Source organism: Echeneis naucrates, chromosome 4 (assembly GCF_900963305.1).
Source record: "Echeneis naucrates chromosome 4, fEcheNa1.1, whole genome shotgun sequence".
In the NCBI taxonomy this organism is placed as follows: Eukaryota; Metazoa; Chordata; class Actinopteri; order Carangiformes; family Echeneidae; genus Echeneis; species Echeneis naucrates.
This window is the reverse complement of record NC_042514.1, coordinates 6311989-6326967: the sequence shown is the minus strand read 5'-3', so window position 1 is coordinate 6326967 and position 14979 is coordinate 6311989. Positions and strand designations below refer to the sequence as shown.

At 41.0% G+C, this 14979-nt stretch overlaps 1 protein-coding gene across 4 annotated transcripts; it reads right to left on the bottom strand.

Moving 5' to 3' along the window:
* Positions 1–3: 3 nt before the first annotated feature.
* On the bottom strand, positions 4–14704 carry fyco1a (FYVE and coiled-coil domain autophagy adaptor 1a). Of its 4 annotated transcripts, none has more exons than XM_029499782.1 (18): positions 14636–14704; positions 12818–12932; positions 11916–12022; positions 11559–11684; positions 11038–11144; positions 10485–10628; positions 10207–10300; positions 7606–10110; positions 7363–7455; positions 7085–7203; positions 6838–7005; positions 5922–6074; positions 5561–5790; positions 4911–5064; positions 3919–4011; positions 2767–2977; positions 2447–2556; positions 4–2264 (listed from the first exon to the last, which is right to left on the bottom strand). In XM_029499782.1, the coding sequence occupies exons 2-18, from the start codon at positions 12876–12878 to the stop codon at positions 2189–2191; spliced, it is 4551 nt and encodes a 1516-aa protein (XP_029355642.1). In that variant the 5' UTR covers positions 12879–12932; positions 14636–14704; the 3' UTR covers positions 4–2188. The 4 variants fall into 4 exon arrangements, with proteins under 4 accessions (XP_029355642.1, XP_029355643.1, XP_029355645.1 ...); XM_029499783.1 differs by having other exon boundaries at positions 12818–12929; positions 14636–14680; XM_029499785.1 differs by lacking the exon at positions 14636–14704 and adding an exon at positions 14432–14447.
* Positions 14705–14979: the final 275 nt, after the last annotated feature.

Below are 14979 nucleotides of genomic sequence, written 5' to 3'. Positions count from 1 at the left end.
CTTTTGGCCAGAAATGTTATCACATTTACAGGAAAGAGGTTCCAGGTTAATTTCCTGTCGACTGACTGACGAGTAATTTAACATCATTTGAGCTGATACGATCTCAAACAGTAGATTCGTCACATAAGCACAGTGACAAAGAAAATCCATAATTTATTGCACTGGGAGGCTACGCTCACACCTGATATCCAAAAATGTTGTGTCTCTAAAATGATGTGGAGGACATGGGCCTAATTTCATCAGCTACATCTGTTGGGACTGAATGAATGAAATCTCTTTTGGGTGTTATTTCATAACAAAAATATCAGGACACATTTGCAGCTCTTTGTCATTTCTCATCTGAATTGGAGTGTTTTGTTTGTTCTGTTCTCATTCCTTCTGGGTAAACTTAAATATCCGGTAAGAAAAGAAACTTGCCAGTTGATATATTTGTTGTTGTCACATTTCTGAACCCCTGTGGTGGCAGTCTCACGTTCAAAGCTGTCAAACATCAAGCGGCACAGGTTAGTGGATGTCACAGGCATCATCACTCTCGCATTTTATTCATGTTTACTGGATGTTTGATTTGTCTTTTACTGGTTACACTGAAGTCTTGCTGTGATAATTCACTCGCATTTCACTCTCCTAAAAATGAAACTTCAAAAAGAGCAAGTAGAAAAATCTGTCCCTGTGTGAGTTCTTTGAAAAAGATCACGTAAACTTAATAGGGTTCATACTGTTACAAAACAACTTTCACAAAGTGCAGCTCTGTAGAGAAAATATCAGACTTTGCATATAAATTGCAGCAATTAACATCCATCACAATTATAAGAACTCTGACTGTGAAACACACAGATCTCCAAGGGAAGCAGCATAGAATAAGCCTTTGCGTCATTAATGAGAATAAGGTTGTGTCCAAAGGTGATTTTTCACTTGTTGCTTTGTGATTAAAAAAATTAATAATAAACAGCACCACCTGCTCCAATCTATTTCATCATTACGGAGAATTAGCAAAGCAGGAGCATCATCTGAGAATACAACAAAAAGATTAGAACTCGAAAACCAAACAGAAAAACCGTTTCAGCTGATACAACGAATATGATATTGTGCATTTATAGTGTAGTGAATGAATTTCCCACAGTATAGTGTCAATTCATATCAAAGATCATGCTCTGGATAGTAAAAAGTAAAATATACAGCAACATGAAAAAAAACCCCACCTGGAGTTAATAGGCACTTTGAAGGTACGGTAGCCGATGAGCTGACAGTGAGTGTCGTTTTACCGACACAGACTCAACCTGTGTACGCTAATGAAATCGAGAACAGGCACTCGGCCTTATTGGATCCTTTTCCAATAACAGAAAATTAGGACATGCTACCGCTGAAGGACAATTTTATGTCCCACTCCTGAGATTCGCACAAAGTGCATATGCTTTGATTTTGAGCAGAAACTGTACGATTGCAGGCTATTTATTAGTTACTGCGCTATTTCCTTCCTGCGCTGCCACAGTGCAAACACGTTCAGTTGGCTGAATTTACAATCAACCAGCAAGCTCTTTTTTGTGCTTCGCCTTCTTTCTTTGGCCATTTCATTCTAAAGATTGCACGACAGTTGAAAAACATTTAACTGGCCAAGAGTTCGCAACATTTGAAATCTTTGTGGGTCTTCATTGACGACTTTCACAGATAAATATTTGACTACGGTCATATATCAGATTTCATATTGCTAGTGTTACTAGCAGCTTTTTTAGCATTTGCTTTCCCCAAAGTAACACTGAACTACATATATGAGAAAAGAAAAGAGATGCCAAACCAAGTGTAAGACCTGAAAACAATATAGAAAGAAAAAATTAAACAAAAAATCTCTAAATAAACAACATCCTATTTTAAACCAAACTGAACTATAACTATGTATATTACTTGGTGTATTTTTTTTTTAAGTTATATAGGATAAATTATATAAGCTGAAGCTTGCATAAACTTTTGTCTTTCTGTTTCTCTTTCTTTCACTGACTATACTTGACTTGAGCTCCAGTTAAAATATGAGCACACATCTGAGCATAAACCCCCCAAAGAGTTAGGTCAAACACAAAAATTTTAAACGCATAAAATACTTGGATAAAAACAGTTTTGGATTAAAAATAAAACACTGAATTGTGTTCTTCCCTGAGGCCAAAGTGTCCTCTGTGAGAGTGTGTGCCGTCCAGCCTCAGGGAAAGTCGCTTCCATCGTAGATTATGGGTTTCTCCATGGTCAGATGGTAGAAGACTTTCTTAGAGATAAACCTGTTGGAAGAAGGTTTCTGATCAAAGTAGTGCAATCCCATTAACTGAACTCGCACAACAGAAGTCTTTGCCAGAAAGCTGGCACAAAATATTGGCGGAGACAAAAGCAGTCCAGAAATTTCAGTCATTCAAAACCTTCTACTCAGAGGGAGTGATACCGCACAATGTCAGGCGTTCATTACCGCGAAAATGAGTTGTCAAAGATGAGTGTGTAGAGGCCGGGGTGACGGACTTTAAGCTGCCCCTGGATTGTCTCTTTATGGGAACTGCAGCGAGTCAGAGGAATCAGGACCTGAGAGCAGAGCAGAGACATTGATCTGAAATGGAAAGTCCCCTTGATTGACCTATCTAAAATCCTATCAGATACTTAATTTTTAGAAAACCTTACATAACCATTTCAGTTGAACAGCAAATTCTAACATCATTATCTTCATAAGTGTAATTTAACTCCATACTTTATGTGCAATGTGTGCACTTCACCCGACTGAACGAGAGCATCTACCTTTGACTGTTCCACCTGAGTGTCAGCGGATTCCCGATAAACCACGCTAAAGGAGATGCTCTTGGGCTCGGAGGAAAACATCCAGCTGATGGTTGGACCGCAGTCATCAACGACAACAGTTATCACGCTGTAACAGCTGGACTTGATGAAGAGTTCCCGTGAACCATCGCCAAACTGACAAATATCATCGATGCTGAGAGGAACGTCCATCCTGTGAAGAAAGCACACCCATTTTAAGATGCAGTAACGCGTGGTGGTCAGAAGTTTCCATACACTCATCGCAGGAATGAATGTCGTATTGATTTTGGCTTTTAATGATTTATTTGAACCGTTCTTTTTCCAGGGTGGAATTGTTATACAACGTACATCTTCAATGAGTTTTAAAAACAACAATTGGGTGCACAAGTTTGAATTTATTTTGGCTTTTCTGTCAAAATTACACATACAGAATCGAATATATACATACATTCAGTTAATTCTTTAAATAAGTTGAGCTGAAGGTTGTAGAATGTCTTTACGTGTTAACTTCTCTTTAGTGATCATGATTGACTACAGCTGCAGTAGTTTCTCTTTGCCAGCATACAAAGGTTTTGTTTGACTGCACTCATTCAGTTGAATAATACTCAGAACAATGGAAGGGTCCAAGGAACTCAGTAAAAATCTAAGAAGGAGAAGTGTAGATTTACACAAGCTGGAAAAGTCTTTTGGAACCATTTCTAAACAACTGCAGAAACCAAGATCAACCAATTGTCAAGCATGGTGGTGGTAGCATCATGCTCTGGGGCTGCCAGTGGTAGTGGTGCATTGTACAAAGTAGATGGAATAATGACAAAGGAGGGCTACCTCCAAATTCTTCAAATTCACCTCAAATCAACAGCTAGACAGCTGAAAGTTGGGCACAACTTCGTGTTCCAACAAGAAAATGAACCAAAACAACAAAAATCCAAAATCAATTCAAACTTTTGAACCCAATTCTTGTTGGTTAGGATGTTGAAGATGTATGTTCTATAACCATCCCACCCTGGGGGAAAAAACGGTTCAAATAAATAATTTAAAGCAAAAACTTAATTTGACATTCATGCCCATGATGAGTGTGTGTAAACTTCTGACCACAGCTATACATGGAAGAAATATATCAACGAAGAGACTCACGTGAGTTCTCCTGACTTGAGAAGGTTAATCTCCGAGTCCTGAACAGTGGGGACCTGCTCCTCAGGGTCATCGGGGGTCATATCTCCTGTGCCACTGCAAAATTTTTTTTTAATCAATGAATGAGTATAACTAGCCAAAACATTTTGCTCATCTGCCCAGCAAACACATCAGGAGTTAAGGAAACTTGCTGCTTTCAGATGATCAGTGTCAACCCTTTGGTGGAGGCAGAGGCATTTGTGGAGTACTTTTTAAAGCTTGTATGTGTGAACATTGTTGCAGTGGATTATAACATAGAAATACCAAGGAGGATGGAATCAAAATAAACAAAGAACTCAAATTGCACTCCAGAGATTTATGCAATCGAACAAAACGTAGTGGGCTAGCAGCGCAGGGGGTTGAGTGGTTAGCCTGTACGCTGCATACTGTAATCACAGTGTTTCGAATACGGCCAAGGGAACTGTGCTCCAGGTTATTTCCCTGTCTCTCTCTGCCAAATATGGTCATAAACATCCCAAAAGTACATAAAAAGAAACAAGGTGGTCTGATGCTTTATTTATAGTTGGTTTTCTGAAGCAGTGGTGGGACCGATGAGTTAAACAGAAAATAGAGACACTGATGAATGCCTCTGGTGGTTTTATTTACACCACTGGGCCTTTTCATTTCCCCTGAACAATTGAAACTGCATCCATGATTTCCAGTTTGCTACCTCCCACCTTTGAGGTCGAGTGTGAGAGTGTTGAGAAAGGAAACTCATGAGGTTTTGGGTTGTTCTCCTTTTGATACTCCACTTTTATACCTTAATACTTCACCTCTGTTTTTCAGTTTCATAATTTTATCTTTCTATCTTCATCTTTTTTTTCTTGTAAGTTTCAAACATAAAAGTTCTGAGATTCAAAATAGCTTTTCCTCACTTTATGTTATTAATCACAAACTGACTTGGAGAACCCTGACTCATCCTTCTGCTGTGCCACCCAGGTGTATTCAACACTCACATATCTAGAGCTCCTGGAGGCCTTTGGTCTTGCTCTCCCTCCAGCGAGCCTCCTGTTGTCTGCGAGACAGTGTCACTATCATAGACACCGTTCACCTCCTCTTCTGTGATGATGTCAAAAACTCCATCGTCGGCTCGGGTGCTGGGGTCAGAAACTGGAAGCAATCGAAAAGAATCAGAAATCAGCTGGGAAAAATCAACAACAGACAACAGTCAACTTGGTGTCTGTGCCTTTTTATTTCTCCAGACTCTGAGTACTCAGTTTCATGTGAGTACGTACGGTTAATCAGTGCAGTGACAGAAATATAGACACCTGTAAGTGTACCCGAAAACTTTCTGTGGTTGTTGTCCTCAGGCACACATTTCGCTGGCTCACAAGACTGACAAGAGCAACCAGACTGCGGTGGCAGGTAATTATGCAGCGTTTTATGCTCGACAATAAAAAAACATCTTCTGCTCAAAGTGGAAATGTCAAGCTCTTCCCTTTTTGTCTAGTACTTTTGTCTTTGTTCCTCAATGTGACGAAGTCAGGCTTTTCACTTCTGCTTCCAAGTTCCAAGCAATAAAAAAATAAAAATAAAAAAAAAAAGACTTTGGCCCAGCAAACTGCAGTGATGAGCGATGTGTGATTTTTCCATGTGTGCCTCTCACCTGTTACCCTGGGAGTGGGTTTGTACGGGGCTGGAGCAGGAGGTGGCTGAGCTCCTGCTATCGCTGGAGGAGGCTGTATGTCTGAAGGACTCAACTCTGCTTCTGTGAATCTTTCCACCACTTCGCTGTTTTGGGTGTAACAGTCCTTACAGCAGCGCTCCTTCTTCCCGCTGTGTTTGGTCATCACATAGTTGTTGCTACAGTAGTAGCAGAATATGCGACCACAAAGCCTAGAAAAATATAATGCCTGCATTAGACATGTCATTTTGTTTCCAAAAAAAAAAAAAAAAAAAAAAATGCCTCTTGCATTTTCAGAACGTGTAAGAGTGATGCTGTATGTAGCCTGTAGTCTGTGGCCCACCTGCAGTGATGTCTGCGCAGCCACCAGGTGAACTGGCCTTGGCAGCCGAGGCAGTGAGTGGCTTCTTTATCCACCAACCACCAGCGCTCTTCTGCTCGTAGTTTCTGCTCAAACTCCAGCGCGTCAGACTTCTGCCAAAGAGCATCTTTGTCCCTGATGCACAAATAAAAGACACGCATTGCCACCTTGTAGACCTGAGTGTTGAGTTTTCACCGAAATTGATTCAACTTCATTGATGTTAATAATTATGTTCTGTTGCATGTTGGCACACTAAGCGCTCAGTATTTCCAAGCTGCTCTGCGGGCAGATGGACTCTGGCTATACTATAAATAAACTAATAATAAACTGCACCAATCTCTCGAGGTTATCTGTGATTTACGTGTGTCTTAGATCTTATGCCAAGATATTGTATATGCTCTTCACTGTGTTTTTTAAAAGTAGTTTCATTTCCCAAAAATGATGAAAGTGAAAAAAGCAACAAAGGCACATAAAACGTAGGAGTACAAAAGGTTGAAATGATGTGGGCACCACAGGGAAGTTGACTGATTTGTTGTATTTGTGTTTCATCCCATAGAGAGTATGAAAGCTTTGTGAGCCAGGTAGGAAACTGAATCCAGTGAGGGAAGATACATAAAAAGCTGCCACTCTCCTCCTTAGAGTCTCTGTAGTGCACACGTTGGACGAACGGTCTTTCTTTCAGACTTGGTCTGAATATATCACATAGCATTCAAGGCGGCCTCCCAACCACCCCAGTCTGCTATTTACACAGAATTTTCCAACGACATCAAAGAACTTATTTAAAAAACCAATGCACAAGCGCAGGCCACAGCCAAACAAAGGCGTAGAAAGAAATGAACTTTGAGGTGAACCCTCTTCTTGCCTTTGCACTGAATGCTTGAAAAGACACAGGTCTCACCTGATAAGCTCAATGAGCCGCTCTTCAAGGTTCGTCTTGGTTCTGTTGAGGTCGTCAATCTCTGCTGTTAATTTCAGGCACTGGTTTTGCTTTTCGGCGTCCAAAGTGTTGAGTTTCTGCTTGAGTTCCTCGCACACCTTTTGCACAGCGAAGTGAGCTTCCTCAGCACTGAAGAGAGGAGAGCATGAGCGTCTTTTCTTTTTTTAACTGTCAGAGAAATTGAGAGGTGTTGAGGTCACAAACGTACCTGCTTACTGCATGCCTCAGTTGCTGAATCTCGCTCTCATTCTCGCGAATGTTTGCTTCTGTCTTTGTGATGTAAGCATCTTTCTCACCAATTAGCTTCAAATGCTCCTCATTTACAGCCTTAATGGAAGAAAAAAATATCCATCAAACTTGATTTTTTTTTTTTTTGCTCTTAAATGCTTTCATACGTTAACAAGTGCCTTCATGTGAGAAAATGGCTCCAGAGATTACAGAACCCATCCTAACTATGTATCTCATTATTATGTAAGATAAACACACCTCCAGTTCAGACACTTTGGCCTGAAAGTTCGATCCATTCTTCAGCTCCTCCTGCAGCTGGGCTTTCACTTTGTAAAGCTCATCGTTCACACACTGAAAGAAACAGTGTTAACCATTAATATCTACCATATTTCATCACAGCCCATCCGGAAGTTAACTTAACTACAAACTACACTGTCAAAAGCAAAAATGATTTTAGTGAGTGTAATACAACGTATTATTAAGACGTTCTGACTGACTAACCTTAATCTGTGTCTGATGATTCATGCTCTCTGAGCTCATTTGAAACTTGACGGCCTCCGTCTCCTCTCGGCTAGTGTCTTTGATGCTCTGCACTTGGTTTTTGGCCTTTTCCAGCTCCTCCTGGAGTTCTGTGATAGTCCCTGAAAGCATCTCCTTCTGCGTCAGCGCCTCTCTTAGTCTGTTATTCTCCAGTCGTAGTTCTGTCATGCATTCATCTTGTAGCTCCACCTGTTGCTGCAGCCCTTCAATCTTAGCATCATTGACTGTCCATTGCTCTTTGGTCTCCTCTTTTTCTGCGCTTAGTTTACAGATGGTCATCCCCAGCTCTGCCATCTCCATGTTGGCTCTGTGCAGCCCATCACGCGTCTCGCTGTTCTCTAGGACCAGTCTGTCATTTTCTGCCTTGAGTGTGGACAGCTCTTCTCTAAGAGCAGCTGCAGAGATAGCCAGCTCAGCATGGGCAGCTACTTCACTGTCACGCTGTTCAATCAGTGCCTCTTCTTTATTTTTGCACTCCATAAGCTCTGTTACGTGCCTCTGATTCAGTGCCTCTGTCTGAGCTTTAAGTTTCTCAGTCAAAGTTCTGAGCTCATCTCTTTGGGATTGTGTCACCTCCAGCTGTGCTTGGGACTTAAGCCTTTCCTCCAAAGCTCTCTGCAGCTCCACCCTGAGGTCCAGGACCTCTGCCTGGAGCCTGGCCACTTCTTTCATGCTCACCTCCAACTGGCTCTCGACCACAGTCAGTTTTCCAGTCATTTCTTGGTTCTCCTTCGCTTGGACAGAGCTTCTCTCCAACTGAGATTTATCCAACGCCTGTTTTTCAGAGGTCACCCTTTCAATCACTTCTATCTGTCTAGCGCAGGTCGCTTCTGCATTGGCTTTGGCAGTCTCAAGTTCCTTCCCCCTCACCTCCAGAGCTTGTAACCTTGACTGCAGCTCAATAAGAGTCTTCTCTTTAGTCTCCAGCTGGGCATCTTTGCTTTGTAGTTGTTCTTGAAGGCAACCTTCATTCTTACGTGAAACTCCTAAATTTTTTTCCAACTCTCCAATCTGCCCATGTACACTTTTCAGGTCTGCTTGCATGCGGCTAAGAGCTGCTTTCACAGTGTCCTGCTCCTCTCTCAGATTCTGGTTCTCCTGCTCGAGCTGCTTCGCCGTGGTCTCTGAGAGGTTTGCCGCCATTGTGGCTCGTTGCAGACTCTCATCCATCTTGCGGTTTTCCTCACGCAGACGCTTCTCTTTTTCATCCACAGTCATCTTGGTGTCATCCAGCTGTCCTCGGAGCTGTTTCTCAGAAGCCCTCAGAGTTGCTAATTCAGCTTCAAGTCCAGCTCTGTTGTCTGCCATCTCCTTCTTGAACTCCTCGTTTCTCTTAACTGTTGTCAGCAGCTTTTCATTAAGCTCCATTAAATTGGCACACTCTGTCTTGTAGTCCTGTATCTTTGTAGTGTGTTCTTTGGCATTACCCTCCAGCTCAATGAGCCTTTTTGCCACTTTCTCGCTTTCAGTGTTCAGGCTTTGGTTCTTGGCTTCTAGCTTTCGTAATGTCTCAGAAGTGGAGGTCAGCTCTGCTCCTTTCTTTTCTACCTGCTCTTTGAGAGCAGTGACTTCTGCATCTAAAGTCTCTTTTAAGGCAGTAAAATTCTTCTGCATTTCATCTTTATCTTCTTGTGCCTTCCTAATCACTACCTGCATCTCCTTCTCTTTCTCTTCTAGACATTTTTGCAGGGTCTGCAGCTGCTTTTGTAGGTTGTTCACCTCCTTTTCACGCAATGTCAAGTCCCCCACCAGCTTATCAAGGGCGCTACATTGTTCTGCCACTTTCACCTCCAACTTGGCTTTCTCCTCAGACACGCATGAAACTAATGCTTCAGCTTTATTTTTGTCATCCTTTGTGGCTGCCTCCTTGACTCTTAGCTCTTGTTCTAGCCTTTCAGTCTGTCTCCTCTTCTCCTCCACCTCCGCAACAGCTTCCATCTTCCCTTTCTCCGCCTCTTTCAATCTGTCCAGTAACTCATGTATCTTTTGTGCAGAGTCAAAGTAGCTGGACGCCTGCTGGCCCTTCTCATTCAAAATGCCATCCAACTTTGCCATGAGCTCTATGTTCTTCCCCTCAGCAGCCACAAACTTTTCCTGGAGCAGCCGTTTTTCAGCTTCTATACCTCTCTCTCTAGTCCTGAGCATTTCCACCTCTCTGGACAAGGCCTCTTCTCTCCCCTGCAGACTTCTGAGTTCACCTTGCAGGCCCCGCTGTGCCTCTTGAGCAGCAAGTGAAACATCTAGCTGCCTCTGGAGCTCCATCACAACTCCCCTGAGCTCAGCAGCCTCCTTGCCCAGCAGCTGCACCTTCTCGAGGAGTTCCCGCTGCTTCAGCTCTGACTGGTCCAGCTCTAGGCGAAGGTCTTCAACTGTGCTGCAATCTTCGCTGCAGGCAGGCAGGGACTCATTGAGGTCATTCAGCAGACTCTGACCACAGTCAGGGCTTGAGGGGAACTCAGGGGCTTGCTAGCAGGTTGTAAGACGGAGAAGGAGGGATGAAGATTATGTTATCAATTTTCAAGGTATGATGAAATTATGTTATTAAAGTGAGAAGTCAGTTACCTGTGAATAGGTACTGGCCAGACTATTAATGCTGGAACTGCGACTTGGTGGTTTCCACAAGTGTCCAGGTGAGTTTGCACTTCCTAGTGTCCTCCTGTTTATAAGGAAAATAATATATTAATATAAACATGAATACATATCACACATCCTGACTAAACCCTGATGCCAATGCAAAGGAAGGGCAACATTAGGACATTTTGTATCTGTAACTGTTTAATGCTTATTCATTAGACAATAGATTATAGAGAATAAATTTTCAGGGTGTCAACATTTTTTACCTTGCGAAAGTGGGCCAGGAAGCATCAAGATCATATCCTCTGGAAGCCACATCAAACTGGACCTCATTGAGCTCGTACAGGTGATTGATGATGTCAACACTAAGGTGGGGCTTTAGGAAAGGGCTTCTTACATAATACCAGTCACTGTGGAGAAGAGCGAGAAAGAGGGGTCTCATAAGTTAACCCTTAAAACTCACAGGTGGAATCTGACTCAAACAAAAGACTATGGTGAAACGTATCATAAAAAAAAAAAGTTTTAAAAATAAATAAAAGTGATCTTAAAGTCTTCAAGATGAAATTCTTCTTTCTATTTTCTATATAAACTATTCATGGCTGTCTTGAGTTCTGGTAAATCACTGAAAACAGCCACTTAATACTTCCTATAAATTAAACTGCTTTTAACACTCTGCTAATGACTGAGGTTTCTATGCAAACAGTACATAAAGTGTTTCATAATCTATGCCCTAGTTTCACAAGTGAAATCTAAAGTTAATGTGTAATATCTAAATTAAATAAAAAATACATTGCAAGGGTAAGTCTTTGACAGCTTTACCTGGTGACTCTCTGGTTCATCAGGCACTGCTGAAGCGTGTCAGCCAGTCGCTGATGGACGAGGGAATAGCGAATGAATGCTCGTCCCTTTCCCAGAGATGTCCTCAGCTATCAGAGCAAAACAACTTGTTTTACAGTGTTTTTAAACATTTCTTTACAACATGATTGTGCATTATACTATGTTGAACATATTCAAATATAGCCTCTTCTAATTCATCATGTCCACTATTTTGTCATTTTCCCTGATAAATATATCAAATTAAAAAGAAGGAAAACAAAAAAATAATATTTTGAGTTATTGGATGTGTTTTGGTTCTCCAGAAAACACAAATCCATTAACAGCAAGATAACATAAGACGTAATTTGTCTGTCTTCCATTGCATCAGAGAGAAAGAAAGAGATGATAATTTTTTAGTCATTTCAAAGAAGCACAGATAGTACTGCTCTCTTATTATTTGAGGGGTAATCATAATAACCAGTACACAATCGGAGCAATTTTACAGCAACAGAAAAACTTCATACTTCAGAAATGGATTTGACAAAGCGGATCCCGTCATTAGCCCCTTTGATTTTAGCCAGACAGTCAGTGAAGTAATCCCAGTAGTCCTTCCTTGTGCCAAGAAATGTTGTCTTCTCCTTCTGGTCAAACTGAAAGAAAGATACATGGGGTCAAATGTGGATTATTTTTGAGGCACATGCAATGGAACATTTTAGCTATACAATGTGAAGATCGGCAAGTCTTTTCAGAGGTCTTTTTGAACCACCTTTCCACTTTGGAGCTGTTGACGTGACTTTTTAATTAATGCAGCATCATGAACATACAATCTGTGAAAAAACTGTAGTAGTAACTGTGGAAAACTGTAAAATTGCGATCTACACCTGTAGCAGATACTCCAGTTTGTAGGAGAATTTGTGCAGGTTGGTGCTGTCATCTGTGATTGGCTCCCCACTTTCCCTGTACTCCTTTGCAAGCTCCCCCACGGCCTCTAAAATTCACAAATATGAGATGAAAGATGAATAGGCTCAAACACAGCTTCTACCCAGAGGATGTTATACAGGTGAACTTCGTGCCTTGTGAGCGCACTTTCACTTAGTATAGGACTAATTGTTATTGTAGATGGTCTTATACATCATTTTTTTACTTTATATCGGACACTTCCCGACCTGAGTACATTTTTTTTTCCATGTGCTAACATGCAAATGACAATAAATGAACCTTGAATCAAACACACATTTAAAAGTTATTTGAGCAGATATAAAGATGTTATTGTCAGTGACACAGGAAGCAGGGAAGCTAGCGTGAAAAAAACATAAGAATTCAAATTTCCTTAGCTCCCTTGGAAAAAGAACTAAGAAGAAATTCTTAGCAAATTGTTGATGCACATAGACCTATGAGGTTCTTAAATCTCGAAACCTTTCTAGTACAATGTTTATGCTGTATGATACAAACTTGCCTCGTATCCATCGTAAAAACTGGAAGGACAGCCGTGAGGGGTGCACCCTTAGCACGTACTCTCTGTCCCGCTGCATGCTGACAGAGGATTTCACCAAACTCTTACTATACAAACATGAGGTCAGATGTACGTTTTCCCAAATGATGTTATAACCAGCTGAGGTCAGACAGTTCCAGGCTTGAAGCTTGTGTTGTCAGACTCCAAGAGGCCAAGGTCATCAGGACAAACCTCTGACTCCTCACTCACACCATGTCAGCTAATGACTGTCTGCCACCAGTCCATTTACACGTGCTCGCACTTACAGTCACACATAGAAAGCTAGCGTACCATGCAGATCTCGGATAATCCTCTGGAGTTGGCTCTCCCCAGCAGTAGCCCCTGTAGCCATGGCCTCACCGCTCTCTCCCTGGCAACCAGGGGTCACCGGGTCACATCCAGTCTGCTGAATCAGAGAATCAGAGAATCTGAATCAGTCAGGAACAAAAGACCAACATAAACAGCCCGACATACTCTGCTGCACATGGGCAAACTATGACACACAAACCTATTAAATGTTTTATGAGCTTTTCCATAGTCTTCATGATAGGTCAATTGAAAATTCACATCATAGCAGTGAAAATGTTGTCTCCTGGAGATACAAAGGTCTGTCTGATCTGCAGATTGACCTTTATATAAAAAAAAAAGTAAAAGAAAACAGAACCAAATGGAAGTGTCAGACTTAATGATTTACAGAAGAACAGAATAAGGGACTTCTTTTTTGGACAAACAATTCAACCACCGTTGGAGTAACAAACCTAATTCTTAAGTTCTGGGCCAGTATGCAGCTTCTATTTGGAAAATGATCACTCGTTTAATTTGATAAAATGTGATCAAGGTTTATTTTCTGGAATAGTAGGTTTATTTAAAAACAGTTATTACGAGGTTTATCAACTCAATGGCACGTTTAGAGATAAGATGGAGCAAAGCCAAGAAATGAGTTTGGAACCATTTCATTTTGGAAAAATTAAAAAACTAAAAAAATCCCACAGTGCAGTGCTTCCGCTGAAATATTGATGTTCTATATTGATGATCTTAACAACAAATGGTCAATGATGCAGCACTTAAATCAAAAGCCACAGAGCAGAGCCAACACATAAACATGTGCTTTTATTGTTTTGTCCTTTGTCTCTTTTCTACTATTGCTATTTAATAAGGCAAAATAATGATCAATTAATCAACAGATTATTCGATTCCTAAACTAACCAATGGCTCCGGCCCTCCATGTAAGTCAACCACCTATATTTACTCAAAACAGGCATCATGTTCTGGAAAATGATAATGATTATGTAAAAGGACCCTGGAAACCAAGCAGGAGAGTTATTCTACACCAAAATCTGCTTTCATTATCCAAGAGAAAGGAGAGCAGACATGTTGTTCAACCAAGCATACTGGAACAACTGCATACTTCAGGTCACTGTTTTGTTTTGGGTTTTTTTTTTTTTTTAAAGTAGAATTCCTCATAATATGCTGCGATTTAGGTCACTGGTTTGCAGATGTCATCTGCAGAATAAAACCACGCAGTAAGCCCAAATCATGCACAAAAATAATGCAATCCCCCAGAACCTGTGGTCCATAAGGGCCACCTGTTAAAAAGAGAAGCTGGTAGTGTTTAAGCTGAATCAACGTGTCTGCAGACCGGCACCTAAAACCAACCCTGTAATGTTTGCATGGTGTTTATGATAGGAACTTCTTCTAAATGAGGAAGTAAACAAAGCGTTTAATAAATAATCAGTAAAGCATCTAAATATACTCCGTGTGGTTTAACTGTCAAACCAACGCTGTAAATCTGGACACAATCAACTCACACTTCATTTTGTGACTTGTCAGGCGTTGGGCTTGTTAAGCTAACAGCTAGCTAACTCAGAAAAACGACCCTGACAACGACAACATCGCTTTTCTTACTTCGGTGAAAAGCAAACAAACAGACTTCTCCGTCAATACGAGCTTTCCGCAGACGACATTTGTATGTTGTCTTAAGTTGTCTCAGTTATATTTAGCTTCACAAACATTGTTTGACGGACAATAAAAAAAGAAAAAAAAAACATGACATCAGCGGGATACGACAGCTTAGTTAATGCTAAAAGAAGAATAATAACTTTGACATACTTTTACAGATATGACTCAAGTCCATAACAGCCCAGGACGTTTATGTGTGCAAACTAACTTGGAAATACCTTGATTGACAGTCAATTACAGCCAATGTGAAAGTGATATATAAGGTGTCGGCCAATGGCTACGTAGTTGGTGGGCGGGGTCTATAAATTGGGTAGTTAGGTTGTCGTAGCAGAGTAAACAGAGGTCATGTGATTGATGACAGAAATGTGTGTCCTACTTTACGTTTGTTCATCTCTTCATTAGTTTAACTGCATGAAACGACTTGTTCTGATATAGATCTTAATACATTTTAGATTTACTGCAACTGGATGCTTTTTAAGGGTTATATTTTAAGG

Bases quoted from the DNA above. Each gene is read 5' to 3' on its own strand.
- fyco1a (XM_029499782.1), bottom strand. From the start codon at position 12,878: ATGGCTACAGGGGCTACTGCTGGGGAGAGCCAACTCCAGAGGATTATC. The intron at 10,111-10,206 runs GTAACTGACTTC...ACAACCTGCTAG, and splicing joins TGGCCAGTACCTATTCACAG to CAAGCCCCTGAGTTCCCCTC. The intron at 4,012-4,910 runs GTGAGTGTTGAA...AAAATTTTGCAG, and splicing joins CCTCCAGGAGCTCTAGATAT to TGGCACAGGAGATATGACCC.